This window comes from Marmota flaviventris, chromosome 11 (assembly GCF_047511675.1).
Source record: "Marmota flaviventris isolate mMarFla1 chromosome 11, mMarFla1.hap1, whole genome shotgun sequence".
In the NCBI taxonomy this organism is placed as follows: domain Eukaryota; kingdom Metazoa; phylum Chordata; class Mammalia; order Rodentia; family Sciuridae; genus Marmota; species Marmota flaviventris.
Genome location: NC_092508.1, coordinates 4,066,536 through 4,092,001, shown reverse-complemented (window position 1 = coordinate 4,092,001; position 25,466 = coordinate 4,066,536). Strand labels below are relative to the sequence as shown.

Sequence of the window (25,466 nt, the reverse complement as noted above, 5' to 3'; positions counted from 1 at the left end):
ATCCAGCTTGGACACAGTGTGCAGAACGTGAGGCGAGGATTTCACCTCTAGACAAACTTCACGCAGATTAAGAAAATCCCGGGCATGGTGGCCCTGGTCCCCCAACGAGGGCTGTCACTCACACTCACAGGCCAGGCTGGGCAGATGCCGCTCCTTGGGGCGTCTTCAGTGGGTAGTGTGAGCCTCCTCCTGGGAGCCCGGGGGCTGTCACTGTCCCAAGGAGACTCGAGGATGGCTCTTCAGAGAGGCGTTACTTATTTTTCTTCCTCTCCTTTCCCCCCTTCTTCTTCCCCTTCTCCGTCTCCTTTTCTCTGCCACCGACCGTTAAGGATAAGACGCGCTTTCTGCCCAGAGGGGTCTTGGCGTACCAGTTCTGAAATGAAACGGAAACTTCGTAAACGCCCAGGAAAAGACCAGCAGGACACGAACCCGCCAAACAGTCTTAAAACCAAAGACGAGCTCGCTAGGAACGAAGCAGCAAGTCGCCATTTTACTTTGGGCATTTAACGTCTTTGACACAAACTTCTCTCCCTGGGCTTTCTCGTCTGCATTTCTGTATGATCCGAAACTCGTACCCGAGGAATTCCCAGTTTCCGAGAAGCGCGTACTAAACGTAAGCAACAGTACTTTCCAGGTAAGTCCCGCGCTTCCCTGGAATGTTACTGTGCCCCGAGGATGTGGGTCTTCTTGGAAATGTGAATTGGCCCTGGTTCATGTGTGACCACTGTAAGCTGGCCACATGTGAGCACAGTGGGCACTCACATGCTCTGAGGGGGCTCTGTGGAAAACGGGGCAGAAATAATGGAGTCAAGATACCAACAAAGCACTTAGTGATTGCCACTGGCCCTGTTTAGATTGCATTTGGAACCTGAGAAACATTTTGGTTGATAAACATTACAATAATATTATTTCATGAATGATTATATCACCCATCAACTCTCCTGTTAGTGGACATGTAAGTCATTTTTCTTTTTTGTGAACAGTGCTATAGTTCACAATTTTTACGTGCCTCTTTGTATACCTGTGAGACGTATCTCGGGCATACGCTTTGGAATAGAATTTCTGGGTTACAGGAAACAAACACCTTCATTATAGCCAAATTGTTCTCTGAAGTGCCGTGAGAGGGAACTGATCTCTGATATTTGTCTTAAATTGACTTTGTTTTCTCCTGCCTCTGGTTTAGCTGGGTACAAATATTAGGTAGCTGACTATTCTCATCGCTTTGCAGGTATAATTTCACTGTCTTTGGCATTTATTGCTGTCAAAGAGATGTCTGATTGCCCAATTGCTGTTTCTTTGTAAGTAATCATGTAGCTTTTGAGACTGGTTTGTTATCTTGTTCTTAGATTCTCAATCATGGATACTGGCATGGATTTTTAAAATTACTCCTTGGAATTTATTTTTAATCTGAGAACTCAGGTTTTTAATTCAGGAAAATTCTCAGCATGTATTTCTTTAATTCTTCTGATATAATTCTTCTGATATTTCTTATATTCCTTTCTCCTAGAATTTGTATTTGCTGAATGTTGATGTCTTTCAACATGTCATCTGTAGATTTACTTTTATGGATTCTTACCTTTTGGTTTTTCTGTGTTGCCTTCTCGGGGAACTCCCCAGGACCACCTTCCAGACTACTAATTTACTCTTTGACCGTGTCTATTCTAGGGATCATACTGATCTCATTTTTACCACTTAGTATTAACTACTGTATCTTTCATCTTATATAATTTCTCTTTGTGGCTTTTTTTCATCTTATCTCTTCTCATTCAATTTATATCTTTGTTTCAAAACTGTGTATATTCCTAGTGAAAGTCAGTTTTTTACTTATTTTCTTGAACATCTTAACCATATTTATTTAAACGATTTTGTCAGATTGTTCTTAACACTAGATGGTTAACACAGATTCTAATTAGTGGTTAGAATTCTAACTTTGGTTAACAATAGATTTCCAAAGATATTTTAAGATTTTGATTTTCAGGATCATTTTGAGTGGGATGCTTTGCTTGGCTTCTCTCTTTCCTTATTCTTGCCTCCCTAGCAGTTTTGCAATTGCTTCTACAAGGCCCTTACAGCCCAATACAGAACTAGGTTTTGTATTGCTATTTTGAAGTTTATTCTCCTTGGTGATGCTGGGGAATCAAAAAAGCAACATGTATTCCCATGTCACAGTCTCCAGTTATTAAAGTACAGCTTCTCTATATTTTAATGGTCTTTTTTTTTCCTCTCTGCTGCATCCTAGGCAAATTCCTCTTGCTCCCCTTTCCAGTTCCTTTAGTTTCTCTTTAGCTGTATCAGATCACCCCTTCATTGACCTTTTATATTTTTTGACTATCAGACTTCTATTGGGTTCTTTTTCAAGTATGTCTATCCTCTTCCCCCATAATATTTCTGGTCTTTAATAATTTAAAAATACTTAACATATATTCTCTTTCAGAATGTTCTAGTATCTTGCTTTCTTGGGAGTGCTAATTCTGTTATTTGTATCTGCTGACTCTCCTCATGGTGTGTTATTTCCTTGTTTTTTTTTTTTTTTTAAATTTCCATAGTTTTTTAAAATTATGAGATTTCTTTAGCAAGGGTAATATTTCCTAAAGAAATCAAATGTTCCTTAACTTGGATAAGTTTCCATACAGAGTGTTTTTCATGTTTGCTTTTGATGTGACTTTGGGGGCATGAATGATATGTTACCTTTCAGCATGGGATTCTGGCACCGAGGGGGTTGTGTCAACATGGAAGCTGATGTGCAAGGTATGAGCAGAGTCTGACTTTGTATGGAACGCCTCCGTTCCTCCTGTACAGCCCCGAGAAGGTCACAAGGCCCGTGATGCTGCCTCCCGAGTGGCCCAGTGTTGTGCTCTTCCTGCTTTCTGATGACCTGGTCCTTTCTGAGGACCATTGTATTTGTGTCTTAGGCTCCCCGGGCCACCAGTGCGTTAGCTCATGTGGTTGTTCTTGTCTTTGAAATTTATCCTTATTTCTAGCACCTGGGGATTCCCTCCTCCTTCTTTTAGCCGTGGCTCTGTTTTTATAATAAGGTGAGGTGGCCAAGCATGTAAAGTGATGAGCTCTTAATTTATAGACACACAGGATAAAATATAGTTACTAAAATTGGCTTTGGAGGAAGGCATTAATTTTAGCTTTGCTACTCTTGTGCTGTGTGACTTATAACAAGTTACTTTGCTTCTTGCATTTTTTTCTTTTTATTGATGCTGTAGCAAATAACCCAAAATTAGTGGCTTAAAATAACACATTTAGGTCAGAGGTCTGAAATGGCTCTCACATCGCTACAATTGAGGTGCCCCAGAGCTGTGCCCCTTCATGGATGCTCGGGGTGAGAACCTGATTTCCTGCTTTCTGGAGCTTCCAGAGACCATCTGTTCTGGCCTGTGGTTTCCCTCCATCTGCAGGGTAGCAACTTGGGCTACTTGGAGTAGCCATGAGTCTCTCCCAAGCTGTGCCCTCTCTGGGTCTCTCTTCTCAGTCCCTCGTCCACTTTCACAATCCCATCGGACTCTCAAGCTAATTCTCGACAATCTGTTTGTCCTAAGGTCAGCTGGCTGGCAAACTGGCTTCCCCTCTGCCAGGTCAAGGAGCACATTCACAGGCTCCGGGGTCAGGACGCAGCTGTCCCCAAGGGGTCTTTATTCTGCCTCCCACAGAATAATGGCTCCTTCCTTGCAAACCAGGGCTCTGCCACGGAGCAGCAGTCGATATGTAACGGAGAACGTTACGGTGATTCTATCATCGTTAGCCATCAGAGTTTTCCCCATCATGTTCATGGAACAGGGCTGAATGTGCCTGGAGAAGATGCGAGATCTCAGTCTGAGACATTCTCAGAGCACAATTCAGTAAACTGGCTCAGGGCAAACAGCCATGAGCAGCCACAGCGGAGCACCACGTCATCCAGGAGAGCCACAGTGACATTCCACCTGTCCCTTTGCTCAACGAAGGTGTCACTAGCGAACTTACTGAGCACCAACCCCAGGCCAGGCACTGTGCCTGGTGCCACATGGAAGGGGGAGTGGGTTGGGAGTATAGAGTCACCACGGCTCCTTAAAAAGTCCACCAGAAATGGGTGTGAGAAGCACACACATTGTCATCCAGGTTGTGAAGTGTGACGTTCCCTTTTCTTGAGCAGCACGGTCAGCCTCAAACACCTGTCACAGAAAACCAGCCCTGGGCTTCAACACCCTAAACCCAACTTCTCAAAATAAGGAAAAATCAGTACTTTAGAAAGGAGAGAAAAGTGCAGTGTTTCAGAAAAGAATCTATCATTAGAAGAGGGTAAATATTAGCAATTAATGTGAACAAAATTCAAACAGTTCAATTAAACAATGCTAACTCAAGCAGTTCAGTAACAGAGTGTCAATTCAGATGCTTGGCCAACACTCAGATGGAACTAAAAATGTCCCTTTTAGTTTGGCTGGCGCTGGGGCTGGAGAAACAGGATTTGTTGTCTGTTTTTGCAGATAAAGTCTTATTGGACCCCAGCCCTGCCCACCACTCACTGCTGCACCCTGATGCAGAGTTGAAGAGCTGCCCAGAGGCTGTGTGGCTCTCAGGACCAGAGGTGTTCAGTATCCGGACCTTACAGAGGAAGCTCCCCAACCCCACGCTGGGCCCTCCCTGTGGGGGTCACTACTGCGATGACTTCTCACCTTCCACTTCAGCCCTGGGACAGGCCAGGAGGGAGGCTGTGTCCGTCCTCACCATAAGCGAGCTCCCAGAGGGGGAGGCTTGGATGGGGACTTCAACTCTCCCTTTGGTGACAGTGTGCCCAAGATTGTGGTGACCTTCAATTCCATGGATAAGATTTTCCTCTTTTGTCTTCCCAGTTGGCCAAGGAGACTACCTCAGGGACAGAAAGGGGACACACCTGTGTTCATTTTGAGGTAGAATGGAGCCAGCGGTGTGGGAGGAGTGGCCCTGGTGACAGGGACAAGGCTGCCTTGTTTGTGTCTTGGGCCACTTCACGAAGGACAAGTCCTAAGACAGACTCTCCGAAATTTGTGTCCCTCTTGGAAGAGGAGTTGGAACAGACATCTCAAACTTTCCTCCAGATCTAAAGAATGTGGTGACCATGTCAGAATGTGATCAAAAATTTGGATACTAAATTTTGCTGAGTTCCCTTGTGGTTTCCTACGTCAAGTACACTGAAAACTGAAGTGTGCCACGGCAAGTATGTGGCCGAACAACTTCAACTTGAAACATGCTATTTAGGGACAGTTTTCCCCATGCAAAACTTATTCCATAATATGAAGTAAAATGTGAGAAACAAGATAAGGGCGTGTGTGTGTGTGTGTGTGTGTGTGTGTGTGTGTGTGTGTGAGAGAGAGAGAGAGAGAGAGAGAGAGAATCCTTTGAAGCTGCGATTTGGCTGTTAATTCACAAGGTCACAGAGCATGTTTTTCCTAAAATTTGGAAGATACCTGCTTTATTACTAAGACTCAAAAGATTCTGTGATCCCAAAATGTCACATTTCCAAATTTCAATGTATGTGGCAGAGTTCAGGTTCGTGGACTTGCAAGCCAGAGGGAGGAGGTCATGTGGCCAGTGTCCGCCCACCTCTGGCTGTGGGTGCTGCTTACCTTAAAGCACTCTTCTTCTTCTTTGTACACTGGGTTCATGCCGGCTATCAACGGGATGAACTCCGCTGGGGTGAGTGGCTTTTGAGTCTGCTGCCGGATTCTCCGGTCCGTGAGCACACCTTTAACCACTTTGACTATGTTTCCTTGGGTGAAGCCGTCGGTGACCTTTGCTAAGCAGCTGATGTTCAAGGCCTTGGTGAGGACTCCACCGTTGCGCTGAATGATTTGTTTCCACAAAACTGTTGCATCAAAGATGGTGGGAAAGACACAGAGAACAAGCGTTACCACAGAGCAAGCAGCGCTAGCCCAGCTCTCCACAAACTTCATCTTGTCTGAAAGGACACACGGGGGCCAACTCCCACGTACAAGTCATTCAAATGAGCAGATGACTGCACATTGTCCTCTGGGGACTCTTCCCCCACAGGACCTGGAGGTCTATAGATCACACGTCCCTTGCAAATAGACAAGGAAGAGTTAACCGGTACAGTTGAATGCAACCCATACAGATGCTGAAGAGCTTTCAGAACTGGAAATTTGTGTGAGGAATAAGTGGCATCTCTGCTCATCAGATTATTATATTTTCCCAAGCATTTGGATAAGGAGTTTAACATTTCTTTTTTTTTAGTTATAAAGTTCATTTCTTATATTATTCGCACAACTGGAATTAGAAATCACATTATGATTTTCTCTAGCTACTGCAAGGCTCTGGGTAATATTACACATTGGGTTAGGTGGAGCACTGTGACCTGTTCTCTCCCCCTGTATATATAGGTTGGTTGATAGACAGTGCCTGGGTGGGTGGGACCGGGGTAAAGAAGAGATTTCCCTCAGAGCACAGGAGGTTGTGCAAATGAAATAAGTTTGATGCTTACTTTAGAGATTGAACAAACTCAGTGCAACATTTAAACTAACATTACATTTGGAGAACTATGTCCATTCTGTTGAGACAGCACAGGGAAGGGACCGAGGACAGGTGAAGGCACTCACGGGCTGTCTGTCTCAGAACCAGGACAACCTGGTCACACATTTCTAAAGCATTTTGACCTTCTCTGAGGTGTGTGGAAACATTTTTTTTTTAATGACTGTTACTATACAATCTGGCCATCGCCAGACATGGTGAAGGGTCAGTTCTGCATTTGTTCAATGATCCCACCGTCCACATCCACTGAGCTGAAGACAAATGGTGAAAGGCAAAGGTGCACTGGTCACTGTAAAGGAAGGGACCCGGGAGCCACTTCAGAGAGTACTGCTTTGGGAGCTGAGTGATCCCGCAATTCGCCTCCACTGTCCTCTTTGGTGGGGTCCTTTGGGGGGAGCTGATTTGCTGGTAAAGGCCAGTGTCCCCGGGGTCCTGCCTGTTTCTCCAAGGCATCAAGGGTTTGGAGCCCTGCAGTGAGGCCAACAAGGGCCCTCGGGATCCCCATGTTGGCTGGGATCATCAGCCACTCCTGAGCTGCTCTGCTCCTCAGCCTTGGTGGGATGCAGCCACGGCAGTGTGTGGGCTGCCCGACGGCGCTGACCGTGGGCCCTGTTCTTAGCTGCGTGAGTGCTGCTGCCACGGTGACTGCTGGTCACTGTGCCTTGCACGAGTGCTTCCCGCCCTCACTAAAACATCAGTTATAAACAGCACAAAAGGAGCTACGGAAGGCGTCAAGGCACATTTGTTTAAAGACAGACTATAGCAGGCAAGGGTAATCCCCATCTAATCATGATTGCCACAGAGTTAGAAAATATAACCTAGGGTAAAAATGGAAACACCAGAAACAACTGGGGACACCATGAGATGGAACGTCTTCTGCCCAAACTCATCGTCTACAGGGAACCAGCACGTCTGAGAGCTGACTCCGGAGGGCACGAGTGTCCTGGGAAGCACAGCTGGAGCCGCTGAAGCCCAAGTCGACACCTGTGGCGGACACTCAGGATGGTGGTAGCCCTGCCGGGCAGGGACAGCCTTCCTGCCTGTGGCTTGAAGTGGAACCATCAGGGGACAGATGGGGAGGGCCAGGTGACCTTGCAATAGACACCTGACTCAGTCCCCTGCTGCCTTGTAGACTGGCAATAGTCACATCCCTGGAAGTGCCTGCCCAAGTCATGCCACTGTCCAACATGAGCAATCTCTGCACGTGAGGGTCACTAGCAATGGAACGCAGCCCTCTGGGGCAGCGTGCACGTGTGGACACACCACTCACCATTTACAACGGGCGATGCTTGGTGTTCGTGTAGTTTGGCCAGTGTTTCTGGACAGACTCGTTTCATTGATGACTCTCCAGAGATTGTGGGTGTGGAGTGGAGGTGCAGTCACAGCTGGCCCACGGGTCCCTACCGATCGCATGGCCGAGAGTGGGCCAAGGGCCGGGCTTCACTTCCTTCTCGTGCTGGACTGATTTGATGGTTACCTTTTAAAGAGTTGCGTGTATGGCTTTTCAAAGCCATGTGCCCAGGCTCTTGACAGCAGCTGCTCTGGGGTCAGCATGGAGTGAGGTTCGGAGTGGAAGGCTTGGTTGGCACAGGAGCCCAGGGTGCAGAAGTGTGGGAACCAGGGGCCACAGGTCCGCTCAGGGGTGCAGGTGGGGAACGCCCAGGCACAGTCCCAGACCCACAGTGAGTGTGTGGGTCAGGCCCAGGCCAAGGCTGGGCACTGCTGACACTGTGGGGGCCTTTGGGTGGAGGGCTGTGTTCCACTTCCTCTCCTGGAGGCAAAGGATCTCTCAGTTCTTCAGATCAATCTACATTCTCTTTCCCTTCTTTAACTGAAATGAGTCTGCTCTTTGGCTTCTCCCATCTGCTTCTGACGTCCCAGTGGATTCCACGCTGGCTGCCGCTCCACCGGACACAGTATCTTAAAGTTCATTTAATGTGAGATCTCACAAAAGTAGGAGAAATGAATGATGAATGACATGACTTGGGCAAACCCCTGACCCTCTGAAGCCTCAAATCCCAGAAGACACAGACTGGACTCATCCCATCGGACACTGGGCTGGGTGGGGTCCATGATGAATTGGGCAATTAGACAGACAGACCCCCCGGGGAGGGGCCAGAGGAGAGAAGCATTAGGGACGTGGAGGGGGCAGGCCAGAGGGAGTTCTGGGGAGCAGACAAGGCATTCATCAACTTGGGAGGTGGGTTATCTTTGCAGAGACAGCTTGACCTGGGGAAGGAGGTAGACACTGAATCATAACTGGCGAACCTTAAGGACCCAGGGACTCAGGCTGGCCTGGCCCTCGGCATTGTCACTCCCTGCCAACAGCCTGCAGGAATTTGACAAGTGGGAGGACGAGTGTTTCCATGCACCTCGGGAGCTCTGCTGCGGGCAGACAGATGGCCGGGCGATGGCCCAGTTATGGATCTGCAGTCCATGCTTGATGGGCGGGAGGAGACACTTCTGGTCCCTGCTGTGGCAGGGACCGTCCTTCTTTAAGACGAATGTCCCCGCCATCGCGGCTGTGAAAGCGCCAAGGCTCTGGAGGAAATGCTGGTCGGTGCTCAGGATGCGGCAATAATGGCAGCTTGAACAGATCACCCACCAGGAAGAAATACGTGGCAGGCACGTGGCTTGGTGGACAGCTCTGCGCCCAGGAGCAGAGCTGCAGGTCTGTCCCCTGCCTCCTCCCGCGAGGACGCCGTGAGGAGGTCCAGGTGGGAATCTGCAATGCCCTCTGCGTCTTGGAGACACCTGATCTTTCATCAAAAGGACAAAGTCGCCCGTGCAACATCAATAGCTTCATTTTGGGGCCCGTGGGTCTGTCAAACAATGGGACCCTTCAATCCAGTCAAGAGTAATGTTCTGGCCCCTTCGAATTAATGACACTGACGTTACTTCATCAAACACATAAAACATGGGCCCCAGAAACAAAACAGAGGAGAGGAGGCCGAGGGGAGGGCAGGAGGCTCTGCAGAGGCAGGAGCACAGCCCGTGGGGTCCTGCCAAGGCCCTGGGCGGTGAGGTCTGGGACTCCTCCTGGCCAGGGTGGTGTGGGCTGGCCCTGTGGGTCCAGTCCCTGGGGCCTCCTGTGACATCCTCTGAGCCACCTTCCCTCTTTCCTCCTGACACTGGCAGGATGCAAGGGATCCCATGGGGCCCCGGGCGGCCCTGTGAGATGGAGAAGCCACCTAGGGAGGGAGAAGCCACCTAGGGAAGGGGAAGCCACCTAGGGATGGAGAAGCCACCTAGGGATGGAGAAGCCACCTAGGGATGGGGAAGCCACCTAGGAATGAGAAGCCACCAAGGGATGGGGAAGCCACCTAGGGATGGAGAAGCCACCAAGGGATGGAGAAGCCACCTAGGGATGGAGAAGCCACCTAGGGATGGGGAAGCCACCTAGGAATGAGAAGCCACCAAGGGATGGGGAAGCCACCTAGGGATGGAGAAGCCACCTAGGGAGGGAGAAGCCACCTAGGGATGGAGAAGCCACCTAGGGATGGGGAAGCCACCTAGGAATGAGAAGCCACCAAGGGATGGGGAAGCCACCTAGGGATGGAGAAGCCACCTAGGGATGGAGAAGCCACCTAGGGATGGAGAAGCCACATGAGGGATGAAGAAGCCACCTGAGGGATGGAGAAGCCACCTAGGGATGGAGAAGCCACCTAGGGATGGAGAAGCCACCTAGGGATGCAGAAGCCACCAAGGGATGGGGAAGCCACCTGAGGGATGGAGAAGCCATCTAGGGATGGGGAAGCCACCTAGGGATGGAGAAGCCACCTGAGGGATGGGGAAGCCACCTAGGGATGGGGAAGCCACCTGAGGGATGGGGAAGCCACCTAGGGATGGGGAAGCCACCTAGGGATGGAGAAGCCACCTAGGGATGGGGAAGCCACCTGAGGGATGGGGAAGCCACCTAGGGATGGAGAAGCCACCTAGGGATGGAGAAGCCACATGAGGGATGGAGAAGCCACCTAGGGATGGGGAAGCCACCTAGGGATGGGGAAGCCACCTGAGGGATGGGGAAGCCACCTAGGGATGGGGAAGCCACCTAGGGATGGGGAAGCCACCTAGGGATGGGGAAGCCACCTAGGGATGGGGAAGCCACCTAGGGATGGGGAAGCCACCTGAGGGATGGGGAAGCCACCTAGGGATGGAGAAGCCACTGAAGGATGATAAGTTACAGGCCCTGGGTCCTCCTGCCCTTGGGATGAGACTGGTTGATGAAGACAGATCTCCCCTTATGAAGGGAGAAAGAAGCCCATGCTGCCAACAGAGTGGCCAAGTGGCTAGTGAGTATCCCTGTGGGGCGCCCGGGCTGCCCTTGTGTCTTCTTAGTGGTTCACACTGATCACACAGAACAGTGGTTCCATCACAGAGTGCTCACACGCCACAGCGTGGGTGATCGGTGTCACTCCCCGGTCCCTCCCCTGGCCTCTCTCTCTCCCTCCCCGTCCCCTTCCTCTGCACTCATGGTCTCCTTTCTACATTCATGATGACCCACCATTTTCAAGGAGTGTTCTTTAGTGAAGAAAATCGGCCAGGAACTCAAGAACAAGCAGATGAGGACACATGTGTCCCTTGTTTGGGTGGTGACTGGCGAGGGTTAGTAAAAGCCGGGTCTCACCTAATCGGCTGCATGGCTGCCCCCTGATGCTCCCCACTGCTCCATGCCTACCTCCACCAACTTCCCAGTGTCACCCCACACTGCCACCACTGCCACCACCCTCCTAACACCACCGCCACTGGACTGCCATCATCTCCACAACCACTGCTCCCAGCTCCCCAAGTGTCACCCATGCTGGGCCGTCACTGTTACCACCTGTGCAGTGTGGCCACCGTCGGCTCCTCAGTAGCCTGCGCCTGCCCATCTCCACCCTTCTAACGCCGACCACCATCCCCATCCCCATCCCAGTCCCCTCGCCACTCCTCCATCTGCTGAGAGCCACACCCACGGTCTTCACACTCTGCATCTCCCATTGTCCTTAAGTCTGGTGGTCCTGGACTTCCTTGACCGCCCCCCACGTGGCGATGGTGACTCTGTGACTTCTGAGGCTGGTCACAGGAAGCCTCACAGCTATTGCCTGGAGCTGCTCCCTCCTAGAGCTGAGCTGTTGAGCTGCAGGAAGGGGCCACGTAGGCTCTCTGGTCCACAGCCCTGCTGGGCTCCCCTGATGGCCAGTGCCACTCCAGGCACATGAGGGAACAGTCTCAGATGTCCAGCCCTGCGCAGCCTTCTAATAACTGGAGTCCTAGCTGCCATCTGCCTCCAATAGGTGAGATCCCCATGGCGAATGCCCGGAGGAGACCAGTCCACCCCCGATGCACAAGGGGGACCATCCGCTGCTTTAAGCCAGTGGGCAGGTTGTCACGAAGCAGCAGGTGGCAGACGTGACCACTAGTTACATTGCCAGCTCCCTCTTGCCACTGACCACCCTGTTTTCCATCCCTCCCTCCTACACTGCTGCCACCAGTGCCCAGGACCTCCTGGGAGCTGACCTGGGGCCAAGTGTCCTGCCAGCAGTCTAGGTGAGAGGCACAAGAGCCTGAGCAGTGGACAGGTCTGCACAGATGGCAGCAGGGAGGTCAGCTGCCCTGTCAGGGTCGCCCGGCTGCTGAGTGTCAGCTGGGATTCTGAGCAGGGCTCCTGGGAGCCTGGACCCCTGACTCTTCCCACTGCTACCACACTGCCCCCCCGGGGCTGCGTGGATGGTCAGCGGTTCTGAGGTGGCATCCTGGCCCCACACACCTGCCCGCCAGCCCCGCAGCCCACCTGGGAACCACATGTGGAAGGGGCTCAGGATACTTGCCATATCTGGAGGCATAGTCTGGTCTGGGAACCAAAATAATTTTTTGGTAGGCTCTGCAGAAAGACTGAAGTTCAGCATCGAATGGACGCTGTGTGGTCCCCACGATCAGGATCCTGTCGTCCGGTTTCAGGAGCTTCAGGATTTTGGGTAGTTGTTTTTTCAGGCGTTTAGGATCATTCTGGGAGTAAGAGAGGGGAGGAAGATCACTCCACGTGCAGAACAAAGAATTAAAACTACCAAGGACCTCCTCTTGGAAATGGGAGCAGGGGGTTGCGCTTATCAAGGTGATTTCACGGCTCTGCGCCTCTGCCCGGCGCCTGGGAGGCACTTCCCAGTCCGGGTGAGGTTTGATTGTTGGCAGTTCCTTCCCCTCTGACATTCAGATTTGGAAAGTGGGAGGGAAGGAAGGAGCTGACCAAGGACTGGCGCCCTTGACCCAAGCAGTGGAAGACTCGGCAGACTCGGCTGCCGTCCACGGGAAGGAGCGCCTGGGACGCGGGCGAGTGCCGTTCTCCTGCTTCCCCCTGAGCTGTTTGGAGGAAGAATTCAAGGTTCCTTTGCTGAGGGTGACACAATGGGGACCCTGGTCACAAAGGTTCTGAGACCGGGGTGTCTCGGCACTTGCTAATGAAGGAGGGGCACAGGCTCAGGCACGCATTCTGCGCCCGGGGATGGGGGCTGCTGTGGCCAGGTTGCCACGGGCAGTACCTGGCTTTAGGTGAAGCTGACCGGCACAGGCAAGTGAGGAGAGGGCCTGAGAAGAGGGCCGGGGGATGGAGAGCCTCTGCAGAGACCCCCAGCGCAGCCTTGGCCACCCGGCTCCCACTGGCTGATGGCTGAAGAGACTCTGCACCGTTTCATGAGCACATTGACATCTGAGTGTCCTCTTTGGAAAATGTGCATCTAGATCCTGGGCCCACTTGGCCATCTGGGTTTCCTGCTTTAGGTTCCTGAGACTGCGTTGTCAGGGTTCTTTTCATGATCTGAATACAAGCCCCTCATCAGCCAGTACCCGCTGCGAGTTGTCTTGTCATTTCTTTTACTTTCTTGTTTTTAGCTCAGCACTTTGGAAGAGTTATGTGGAACTGCTGTCCATCTTGGGGGCCATCCATGGGCCCTCTGGGCTAGAGGGACAGCAGGGGAAGAGATGCAGAAATAGGGATTCAGTGAAGAGGCTGGACAACGGTCTCTTGCATACAGATGGTGCTCAACCCGTGTTTGCTGAGCGATTGATTCTCCCCAAGCCCCTTGTCTTCACCCTTTCCTCAGTGACCCCTAATAACCCACCCTTCTGGGCAACCCCCTTTGCACCCACTCCTCACCTCCTGCCCCTACAGCCCCCACCACTGCCCCGCCACCTCCTCCCGAGGCCCTCGAGTCAGGGCTGTTCTGTGCACCACTTTGGATGACGGTTTTGGGCTCATGGAGGGCTATTTGCAGAACAAGGCAGGGTTGAAACCCAAGTATAAGGTCCGTTGCTGTCCAGGCCCCACACAGGGCCTTGGCCTGGGCTCTCCTCCACTGCCCCTCACAGTGGTTATGCTCCAGGGCCTGGGGCCTAGGCCCTGCATTTGCTGGCTCTGTGTCCAATGTTGAGCCCGGGAGGTCTCGGTCCCGTGGTGTGGAAAGCGCGACAGTGCTTCTGCTCAGATGGGTTCCATGCAGTCCTGGCCTGTGGCGTGGACTCTTCCAGCGCGATGCCCCGTCCTCCCTCTCCTCTCCTGCAAAAGGCTCCCAGGGTCTTTTTTCTGTGCTGGGGATTGAACCCAGGGCCTCCTCCCCTGCTGGGCGAGGGCTCTTCCACTGAGCTGCAGTCCCAGCCCAGTCTGTGTAACGTGGATGGAGCTGCAGCCGCGGGCCAGAAGCTGGCTCTACAGCGGTGATCGAACCAGACCCCAATCCTCACCCTCGTGCCTGATGATTCGGCAGAGGCAAAAGGCAGGTTCACAGATGAACAGTTAAGTCAAGTCAGGGGAAACGGGCTCTGGAGCTGGAGAGGAGTCCTGAGGGAGTGGAGGCAAGCAGAAGGGACACGATACTAAGGTGACGTTTGAGCAGACTGGGGCAGGAGAAGGCTGTGTGGATTGGGGAAGAGTTTCAGGCAGAGAGGAGAGTGCGTGTAAAGGTCCTGAGGTAGAAGTGTGCTGGAGGCTCTAGAAAGCCCTGAGAGGCCAAGGGAGAGAGAGGCAGGGGAGGAGGGCAGAGAGGGAAGAGAGGCCAGGTCCCTGGGGCTTTGCAGGCCACATGAGAACTTTGCTCTTACTCTGGAATGAGGCAGAAGTCGGTGACAGAAAAACGTTATTTCATTAAGAGAGGAATCTAGGTCTCTGCCTTTGACTTCAGATCACACAGTTTAAGGGAGAAGCCACTGCAGATGCAGGCTCCACTTCTAACCCTGGCCAGGGCCAGGAGGGCACTTCCTGAAGGGCGCCTGTCAATCTGCACTGGCCCCGCCTCCCACTGCAGGGCCCCTGGTCTGAGCTGGGCCTTTCAGAGTTGGCCCACTGGCTGCTAGTCTCCTCCGTGGTGTCCTCTGAAGCGAAACCATCTTAGATTCCAGGAGATACCGTCTAAAGTTTCTTCTGCGCTTGTGTTCTTGGTGTCACACCTAAGAAACCACTGCCTACCGCGAAGCTTTAGGTCTGCGTTTTCTCCCAAGAGCTCTTTCGTTTTAGCTCTTACTTGTGGGAGTGCGATACGCTGAGCTGATTTTTGTATGCGGCAGGGGTCAGAGGCGGCTGCATCCCTCGGTAGGTGGCTGCCGGTTATGCTGTAGCATTTGTCGAAAGGTTATTTCTGCATTGAGTGGTCTTAGCGCTTTACCGAGTGGCTGTAAGGTCAGCAGTCATTTCTGACCCTCACGTCGGTTCTGTCCATCTGTACGTGTCTCCTGTGCCCGTACCCGCCGTCCTGAGTGTCCCAACGCTGAAGTCAGTTGGGGAATGAAGTTGGGAGGTGTCGGGGTCCTCCCTTGAACTACTTTCTTCTGGAGAGGGTTTTGGCAGGTCCTTTGAATTTCCATGTGCATTTGAGGACCTGCTTAACAGTTTCTGAAAATAAAATAAACTAGCCAGGATTTTTATGGGGTGGCACTGAACCCATAGATCATCTGGAGATGACTGACGTCTTAGCAACCCACGAATGTGAAGGTCCTTCCACGTATGTAGATCTCCTTTAAAACTGCTCAACAACGCGATTTCAGAGAAGTCTGGCACTTCTTTTGCACCGAGGGGAACTTTCTGAGATCCATTTCTTGGAGTGGAGAGGGCAGCAGATGATGGTGGGCAGCAGATGATGGTGGGCAGCAGATGTTGGTGGGCTAGGAAGTGAGCGGATGTGACAGCGGCTCGGCCAGTAAGAAACTTGCCGCTGTGGAGTGAACCTGGAGGGAGCGACTGGGACTCCTGAGAGGCACACGAGCTGCCAGAGTCGGTGGAGGAAGCACTGATTTGAGGGTCCCAGGCTGGAGCAGGCTCTATGGGGGCAGAGACACCTCCGGTCTGAGCCCATCCCCAGCAGCCCGGTTGCCATGGTGACGGTGGTGCGCTCTCCACCGTAGATGATGCTACCTGCGTGTCCTGAAATGGCAGGGCTGCCTAAAGTTAATTAGCCTATTTGGATGACAAATGTTGATCTTGGGCTGTGTCCAGCCGACGTCCTTGTATTGGTGAGGTGCAGGGGAGGGGAACAGGCGGTTCGTCCATTCCATCAGTAGCCTCCACACTCCGCGGCCCTTGTCCAGCCCAGAGCTGTCCATCTTCCTGAGACCTGCACGCTCATCGATCACGCTGGGAAACGTCCCCACGATCACCTGGCAACCTCCACCCGCTGCCCCCGCCGCGGGGCCTGCCAGCCCTCACAACTGTCCTACTGTGGGCAACTCCAAATCCGTGGCTGGCATCCACACGGCAATTTCAATTTGCTTTCCTGCAGTTAGCGCCACAAAACCCCCGCAGCAGCTGGTCCCAGTGAAGCCAGCAACGTCCTGGGGAGGGCCAGCAACGTCCTGGGGAGGGCCCTGCAGTGATGGCAGGAAGGGCGGTGCCAGGGAGGGCGGTGCCAGGGAGCCTCCGATGCAGCAAGGGCAGCGGTGCGGAAGCTCAGGAGTGGCCGTTCTGCCTTCTGCCCTGGAGGAGAGGGTGGCCCTCCTCCCAGGGCACAGGAGGGGGCACGAGCAGGCATGTGCGGGGGACAGTGGCAGTGGGGTCATCGGGGTTGGGTGGGACTTTTCTGAAATCCTGGAGGTGTCAGAGCTTCCCGGGGGCGAAGGGACTATGAGGGGCACAGGGGAGGGGCAGGAGGATGGAGGGTTCCGGAGTCATGCACCTCTGAGTCAAAGGCAGGAAGAGCTCAAAAGGCAGTTCTCAGGAGAGGAGTGGAATGAGCCCGAGGTTGATGATGTGCTGGGGGACAGGCTGGGGCTGGGGACAGCTGGCCCTGTGGCAGACAGGGTGGTTGCTCTCAGGGTCTTCCAGCCTGTAAGTGGTGTCCAGGTGGGGTCAGGATGTGGCCTCTGCAGACCGACACTGCTCACAGCTAGCGGGCAGCCTCTTCTGCAAAACAGAACCATGCGATTGTTCTCCCAGGGACCTGAGAGTGATCTGATGTGTATTGTGCCTGGGGAAGAAAACACATTCCATCAATGTCCCTCCTGCCACCAGGCTCCTCTACTTCCGGCCTAAAGCAGTCCTGGATGTCAGGGCCTCCCATCCCTGCCACCCAGGGGCTCGGCTCCCTGGGTCGTAGGTTCTGAGCTCCAGGCCCCGTGGCGGTGGGCCTTCTCCAGGCCTCCTTGCTTGGGCCTGGGTGAGCTCCATGCACTTGGCCCTGGGAGGGGCCTTAGCTCCCAGGCAGAGGCCTTGCAGGGTGGATCCAGTCACTGCAGATGAGGCTTTTCTTTCCAGGGACTTTGGCAGTCGTCACGGGGCCAGGGCCTTGCTCTGTCTTGTGGCTGTGGACGGCGGGCACGGCAGGCCCTGGGTTTCTTTGCAGATGGACATTCTTCTCTGGCCTCCGTTGGGATGAGGGCAGCCTCCGGCGCAGTGGCGGGGTGGTGGAAGGAGATGCTGGCTTCCCGGGCGGCTGAGAGACACAGCGGGGAGGTGGGCAGGACGTCCTGGCTCCTCTGCCTGCTCATGTGCTGGCCGCCTGGCTTGGTCCTCGCCTGTAGACTGTGGGCAGCCCAGGGCCTGGTGGCTGAGCAGCTCAGGGAAGACTCAGGAGTCCCCAAGGCTGAGAGGCCGTCCCTGGGGTGCGGGACTGGTGGAGAGCCGTGTTCCCGAGGGGAGATGGGCACACACGAGTCTCCCCACCTCCACCTCTTGCCGGGGGGTGGTGGTGGGCGGCTGTGGTCGGTGCACCGGCCTCTGCCGCTGTCTGACCTGCAGCGGGCTCAGGCAGGAGGCATTCACCTGGTGTCCCCCAGGTGGCTTGGGACTCGCCCCAGGGCATGACTGGTGGTCTTTGAGGCAGCCAGTTCCACCGAGGGTCCTCGCATCCTCCAGTGCAGAAGCGAGCAGAGTAAAGAGCACGGGCACGGGCCTCCGAGGGCCTCACCTCCTACCCAAGTGAGGCCGGCCGGCTGTGCGGGGCAGGCCAGGGGAGCTGGAGGCCTGGTTCCAGCTCTATTGCTCCCATCTGCCCCCTCCGCCGCCTCCTCCTGCCCCTCTGTGCTGACTCTCTGAAGTGCTGGGTCCACCAGCCCTGCCCAGTGCCCCTCTGGCTGCCTTATTAAGGAACGCTTCATATTCCTCTGAGTCTCCATGGACTCAGGCTGCAGGTGAGCAGACGCTGTGATTTCCCCCAGCCAATCAAGAGCTTCAGGGGTCCTGGGAGAGGATTCGAGAGAGGCTTCATGAACTAACACAGAGGCTGTTCTGGAGGGAACCCTCTAATTTGATAGTTAATGAAGTGGAGGCTCAGAGAGGTTAAGTTATTTGCTGAAGGATGCACAGAGAGCTAAGGTGAGCAGGCCCGGGGGCCCATACCTTTCAAGTTCCACCCAGGCTGAAGTTATGCGAGACAGTAACAGTCCCTGCCCATTAGTGAGCCAAACTTCTGATGACCTCAGGGGCATGACCCCTGGATTAAGCACAGCCTTGCACTGCTCTCTAGATTTGTGATCTGGTTCACAGTTATTTCTAGCATCAATTTTTCTCATGTGTGAACTTTCCCCTTCGTCCTCAGTGCAGCCATGTGGCCAGCAGAGGGCGCTGGTGGCTAGGTTCCCAGATGACATAATAAATGAGCCCTCCTAAGAGTCTCTGCAATGACAGGGCAATCAGGGCTCATTTGGAGAAGAAAAGATTGAGCTTTCTTTATCCAAATCACCCGACCTGCTAAAAAGGATGTATAATACATAAGGATTCAGAGTGATTAAAATCCTTATGAATTTAATCAGAAATTCACAGTTAACCACTATTTGCTTTGGTGCAAATTGATGTGGAATAACAATCATGTGTTTCTGCAATTTTTTTTTTAACTTGTGGGAAATTTGCTGGTGATTTGCGGGGGGGGGGAAGCATGGGGGAGGGGGCCATTGAAAGGAGAGAAAAGAAGGAAGGAAGCAATCGAAGGGGGCTCCCCGGAGGCCCTCGGTGCCTTAGCTGGCTGTTGACGGCCTTTGTTCGTGAATTTCAGGCCTTTTGTTATTTATTATTATGAACAATAGGAAATCCTAATAATAACCCCTGTGTGTGCCATTGGCTGCCTCGGAGCCGAGTTCTCTAAATTGCTTCTTCCCTCTGGACCCATGTTTGGGTTGGAAATCCCCTCCCCCTTCTTCCACATTTTCTTCTGAATCATGCCTCAGGATCCGACCCCTGGACCCTTCCACAGGCAGACCAGCTCCTAGGGCAGAGACAGACCACGCACCCCCACTGCCTTTCTCCCTGGACAAGGCAAGGTTTTCTGGAAAAGTGGAGGTGGGACCCCCACCCGGGGCCCTTGGAGGAAGGCAAGGTCAGAGCAGGGAACATGGAGAAGTCCTCACCATCTTTTCATTGTTGGGGACTTTTTTGTAGAAGGTTTTCTCTGCGTCTTCGATCCAAACCACGGATGGCTGGAGCTGCCTGGCCACCTGCAAAGGACACAGAAAAGCCCTGGAGGTGACAGCCTCCCCTCTCGGGGTGCGTGGGGTCTCCCCGCCAATGGCGGGCTTGAGGCCCTGGACAATGGGTGCACAGCAGGGCAGGCGCCGGCCTCCCTGCACCCTGGCAGCTGTCCTGATGGAGATGCTGCCCAGGACCCTGAGCCTCCTCTCCATTCGGTTTGCAATAAACCCATGACTCTCAGCTGAAGACGATGGCAACCAGCCGTGAGTCTTGATGCCAGCCCACTCGCCACCCCATTTTCATTCAAGCCGGCCTGCCAGGAGAAAACCCGCGCAGCACCAGGGCCCGTCACGCTCCCCGTATCTGCATCCGGCTGCGCCTTTGTGGCCACAGTCTCCCTGGAAGGCAGCTCCGAGTCCCTCCAGGCCGTGCAGGGCTTTGCAGTGGAGCTGGGGCCGGACTGACCCGTGGCCCGTGAATAACTGCACACACCTAACAATCTCTTCAAACGCCCCCACGAGCGCGGAGCTCAGGTATTTTTGCAACAATTTGTGCTTTGTGTGAAATCGCGACAGATAAAAGCTGTTTCAGCCACAGCGAGCACAGCGCAATGGCCTCCTATTTATATATTTCTTAAAACATCATTCGGCAACAGGGGTGATTCTGAACCAAGGCGACCATTCAGTGGGTGAGGGAAAAACGCTGGGGACACAGCGGCTGTTTTCCTGGCATTGTGTACCAAGTTGGGATGGGAAGCAGATTATGCACCCTCTGGGACAGAGTGGACAGTGACTGAACGGGACCCTTGTGCAGCACGCCACCTAGCTGGCTGCTCCACGGTGCCCAGCGTGCCGGACAGGCAGAGGGAAGGCAGCGCTGGTCAGTCAGTGCTGGGGTGTGAGCCGGCGGACCCAGAGCCAACAGCTCAAGGAGTCAGAGTCTCCGACATTAATCCCAGTCCCCAAGGCGCTGTGGGTGGTGACCGTAGGGAGCCCTGGCAGTTGGTGATTGAGCAGGTGTGTGCCGGGCATCGGGCACACGTGCCGCAGCTGTCGGAGCCAGCATGCACCTGACACTGCCTCCTCCCCTGGGGACTTCAAGTGCAGGTGACATTGTTCATCTTTAGCTCAACCCCACAGAGTGCATGCTGTTGCCTTCACCCTGCTCACAGATGGGGACCCTGAGGCTCGAGGACCTTCTGAAGCAAGGGCTATGAAGTGGCAGAAGCAGGACTCAGAGCCAGACTGACGGGGCCCTGCCCACGGCCATCTCACCCGCACCCACTAAGAACGCGGGGCAGCTCCAGAGCGCACTGTGGCTGAGCTAAGATGGAAATACCTCTCCCTGAGCCCAAAGCCCCGCTCTTTTCCTCCCTCCTACCCGTGCGCCTGCTGAATTTGGGGTGGCCTGCATTTGTGGGTGCTTTCTTTTTGGCCTGGACATTGAGAGTTTATTTTTGGCATCAGAGTCTGCAGAGGCACTGCCTCTCTCCTGGATTTATTGGTTAGAGAAAAGGCTACATAAATTGGAGGGGACTGCGGTGGAGACGGATTGGAATCATCTGTGTGCTGGCCCCTGCCGTAGCTCTTCTCTCCAAATTCCAAGCGTGTGCCGTTGTGGCCACCCTCTGACAGGGTGCTGCTTGGCATGATTTCCTAGTTGGGGACGGTGTTGCCTAGCAGCAGGTTCAAATTCTCAAGTTGATGCCTCCCCAGGCCACCTTGCCCTGGCGCTTTCGTCAGTAAGATGGACACAATGCCCACTGCAGGATCAAGGGACTCCCTCCCCCTTCCGGATCCCTCATCTGTGATCTTTTATTTAATAAAATCAGCTCTCGGATATGTCAAAGCAACTTATTAAGCGATTCTCCAGCTTAAACATTCCATGATTCTCGGAGGAAGGTCGTGCGTGAAATACAGATGAAGAGGCACCTCAGAGCTGGAAGCCCTAAGTCCTGGGCATTGTCCAGGCCTGAGAGGAACAGAGAGGAAACGGGGGCTGCCGTGGCCTTGGGAGGAGGGAGCTGGTCCACCTGGGTCACATCCAGGCTCTCCGCTCTCTGCCAGTGTGGCAAGGTCACAAAGAGGCTCAGGGTGTGGGTTCTGCCCGAGCAGCATCGCCCCAGCTGGGAAGCCACCAGAGGACACCCCGTCAGAGGGCCACCGTGCCAGGGAGCGTGGGTAGCAGTCTGTGGTTGGTATTTGGAGAAAAGTGACAGCTGCAGACAGGGACAGTGGTGGGCAGGAGCCAGGGCAGAGGCGACCAGGGTAGAGGTGCAGCCCCTTCCTCACCCCAGTAGCTCAGTGGCTCTCGTTAGGGTCACCAGGAACCCCCCGGAACACGAAATCCTGTCCTAGCCCATCCAAAGAGCTGCCTCCTGCCAATCCCTATGTGACCCTGCCTAAGTCGCAGAGGTGGCTGTGTGCTCCACTCAGCTCAGGTGGACCCCAGCTTCCTCCAACACAGGCTGCCCCCAGTCGGCCTCCCACTGAAGGTCAAAGCCGCCCTGCCTCCAGCCCCAGAAGTAAATAAGACAATCAGAGGCTCCACTCACAAGGTTTTATTAACCTTCTCAGAAAAAAGATACATTATAACAACAAAGGCAGAATCTTATCTTGGTCCTTCTTAAACTCTTAGTACTACGTGAAACCACCAGAAAAACCGTTTTCACATGAACAATGGTCTCTTGTCCTAGGCTCCACTGTACAGGACAGTGGGCCGTCCTGTCCCATGTCCATTTGGCAAGCAGAGGACTGTCCCTGCTTCATTCCTCTCAGTCCGGCTTTTCTCAATGGCATCTGCAGTACTGCAGCGTTGCTCTTCTCTTTCTGCTCTTAGCAGAGCAGCTGCACGTGAACTTGAAGCGCAAGAGGCTTAAGCACTGGGTCACCCTGGTATGGTGGTGGATCCCTTCCCCTGCCGTCCACCCATGTCGAGGGCACACAGGGACATCGGGGTGAGGGGTTTGCGAGGGCTCAGCTGTTACCCACGGATTGGAAGACATTCCCAGGAGTGTCCCCGATGACGCTGATCCAGCCACGGTCATGGCAGAGTGCTTCACACCCAGGACACCGCTTCTGCCCTCATTGGCCACCTGCCACATGCTGGGCCTAGAAGTCCCATGGCTTCTCCCCATTCCAGCTGGGGTCACTGCGCAGAGCATCGTGAGGGCTGAGTAACGTGCCCGACCAGCACCGGGGCAGTGCTGGGGCCCGAGGGGGGACCTGTCTGCCTGACCCCCGCGTCCACATTGCTGAGAAGCGTTCCACTGAGGCGCTGCCGTGGAGACAAGACCTGTGTCCTCGCCATCCTTCACCCCAGCAGGAAGGCCACGGAGACCTTCCCTGTCCTGTCCTCGAGAGTGGGAGTCTCGGGTTTTCCTGTCCCTGCCCCTGTCCCAGGGGAGCTGCATGGCGAGTGGCCACAGGATTCCTGTTGACCATGCCCAGGTCTGGAGAAGCACAGAAGACTGGGCAGTTGAGGGATGATCCATGGACAGAGGCTGCTGTCCTTGGAGAAGGGAGACTCAGGGCCAGTTGGATGTTGTCCAATAGTTAAAAAAAACTGCCCTGGGAAGAAAGACTGGCGGCCCCACATCTGGCCTGGACTGTGGAGTGAAGGCCACTCTTCCACCGGGGGAGCTTGAGGCCAGGCACTGTGTGAGGAGCTGGGGCACAGAGATCAGTGATGGAGGCCGCTGGCTTCAAGGGGCCCTCAACTGCCTGGGAAGGTAGTGTCAGCAGGGGCCACCGGCGACAGAGAGGGATCCTGGGTGAGGGAGCCCTGGGTGAGGGACCCTGGGTGAGGGACCCTGGGTGAGGGAGCCAGGTCGGAGACTGCAGACAGACAGACCTTCAAGGTCACCAGAGGGCCACAGCCGTGCCTGGGCACTGGATGAGGTGTCCGGCGTGGGCTCGCGGGCTGCTTCTGGAAGAGGAGGCTGTGGCCCTGCCGCCGCTGCACCCTGCAGGCTGTGGAGACCTGGGGAGGCCTTGATCAGGAATCTCCATCCCCTCTGTTCCGGGAGACCCCCGCGGGCACTGTGTGAGGAGCTGGGGTGGTGGGTGGGTGGGTGCTGGGGACTCGTGGGCCTCCAGAGGGTGGGTCTGAAGGCAGGGACGTGAGCTGCCAGGGCTCCTGGGGGACAGCAGGGAGGCAGAGTGGACACCAGGGAGGCTCAGAATCCGCTGGATGTGGCAAGAAGTGGGTGCCTGGAGGAGGAGGAGGTGGGAGCGCAAAGGGACCGGTGGAGAGGAGACGAGGAGTGAGCTGGGTCGCTGCGGGCCCGGGGGGCTGGGCAGGTGGGGAGCACTGGTGGGTCCAGGTGAGAGGAGTGGAAGGGTAGTGGGCCGGGGGGTGGGGAGCACATGGAAGGCTCTAGAGTTCCGACCGGGTCCTGGGAACCCCCAGGAAGCCTCTGGTCATTGCAGAGTGCTTCACACCTGGGACACAGCTTCTGACCTCACTGGCCACCTGCCACATGCTGGGCCTGGAAGTCCCATGGCTTCTAGACCCAGGAGGAGCGTCTAGGCTGGGAGGGGGAACAAGGGGCACAGGAGAGAGAGCCGCCCTGGAGGCCAGGAGAGGACAGAGCGCAGGGCGGAGGTGCTGGTGGCAGTGGGCAGTGCCAGTGGCTGGGTCATGAGGAGGCCACTGGTGTCCTTGGCGGGAGTGGAGGGGACAGGAGCCAGATGACAGGCTGCTGAGATGTGAATGGGACAACCAAGGAGCAGGGAGCATTCCTTCAGAAAGACGGGCAGAGCCACCCCGGGTGGTGGCCTGAGAGGCCTTTCCAGGGACCCAGGTGAGTTAAGGGTGTGGAAATGGCGCGACAGGGAGGAAGGTGGGAAAGGGGGACCTCCGACCGAGGGACGGGTGCCGGTCCTCCTGGCACTGCGGCCTGGGAGGGAGGGACGCAGGGCACGTGGGCAGATGTGTGGGACAGATGTGTGGCTGGGGAGGCCTTTCCTTACTGGTGGCGCCAAGGCAGCGCCATCCAGGGCCCGTAGCCGCCATCAGTGGTGCCTCTCTGATGTCCTGGGCTCCTCTCGACAAGTACAAAAGATGAAATCTCTGCCAATTTGCTAATGAAAAATGGTATCCTTTGCTCTTCTAATTTTCATTCAGCGATGACAAGTCTTCATTTAAATCACCCATGGATAGTTTGAGGTCATGGACAATTAAATGTAATTAATTCATGATTGAACTTTTCTAAAGTTGTCTGGGAAAGTTCACTCTGATTGCCAGCAGAGGGCTCTTCAGCCCCATCGAATGTCACCCCGGGTCTTAGTTTTGTGTGGATCGTGGAAAGAGACCACGTGTGCTTCACATCCTGGGGATCCCTAGCTCACAACGAGCCTCCGTCCATGGGAGTCTCATGGACCAGATAAATGCGTTCCGTTGAGCGACCGTTGAGCCCACTTCCTTCCCTTGGTGGCTTGCTGGAGTCTCCGTCACCCTCCTGGGCTCCCTCCTGGCCCTGCTCGCTTTGACACTGTCTTGGATGAATGTGGAGGCAGAGGTCTCCTCTGAGGCCTGGCCCCCACTGCCACAGGTCTTAAGGGAGTGTGGCCTTTGGGTGATGAAATGGCACTGACCACTGTGGGGTGTTAATGGGGCGTGTGTGTACATGTGGGGACGGGAATGTATGGGGACTCTACTTTCAGCTCAATCTTGCCGCGAATCTAGAACCATTCTGAAAAATAAAGTCTGTGTGAAAGAACAAAAAGCAAAACAACAACAACAACAACAAACAGTGGAAGGTTTGGACACCAGTCTGCACCTCCCTCAGTCGGAAACCGCCTCCATCCCACGGTGGAAGGTGACCTTGGCCTTCCCCCAGCAGGCCATTCAGGGCTGTCACAGCCCCCTCAACTGTCACAGTCGAGCGTCACCAGACTGCCCACTCCCTCTTCTCCTGTTTCCGCCCCTCTGATGGGCTCTGCTGGGCTGGGGTGCTGGCCTTTGCATTCTCCTGCTGAACTTCACCTTGCACAGGCAGGTAGTGTGCACCAGCACGTCCATCCCCCCTGGCTGGGTGGCCCCTAGCTCTGGTCTCCTAGCCCTGGTCTCACGTGGGCCAGAGGGCCAGGTCAGT

The 25,466-nt window shown here is 54.4% G+C and overlaps 1 protein-coding gene across 1 annotated transcript in view; it reads right to left on the bottom strand.

Moving 5' to 3' along the window:
- Positions 1–250: 250 nt before the first annotated feature.
- The window catches only part of Iqca1 (IQ motif containing with AAA domain 1), a 125,262-nt gene continuing 100,046 nt past the window's right edge, over positions 251–25,466 (bottom strand). Inside the window, exons 17-20 of the mRNA XM_034637405.2 lie at positions 19,309–19,395; positions 12,318–12,495; positions 5,589–5,827; positions 251–373 (exon numbers count right to left, since the gene is read on the bottom strand). Of these exons, the coding sequence (XP_034493296.2) occupies positions 251–373; positions 5,589–5,827; positions 12,318–12,495; positions 19,309–19,395 (627 nt within the window). The remainder of the gene's footprint in view (positions 374–5,588; positions 5,828–12,317; positions 12,496–19,308; positions 19,396–25,466) is intronic.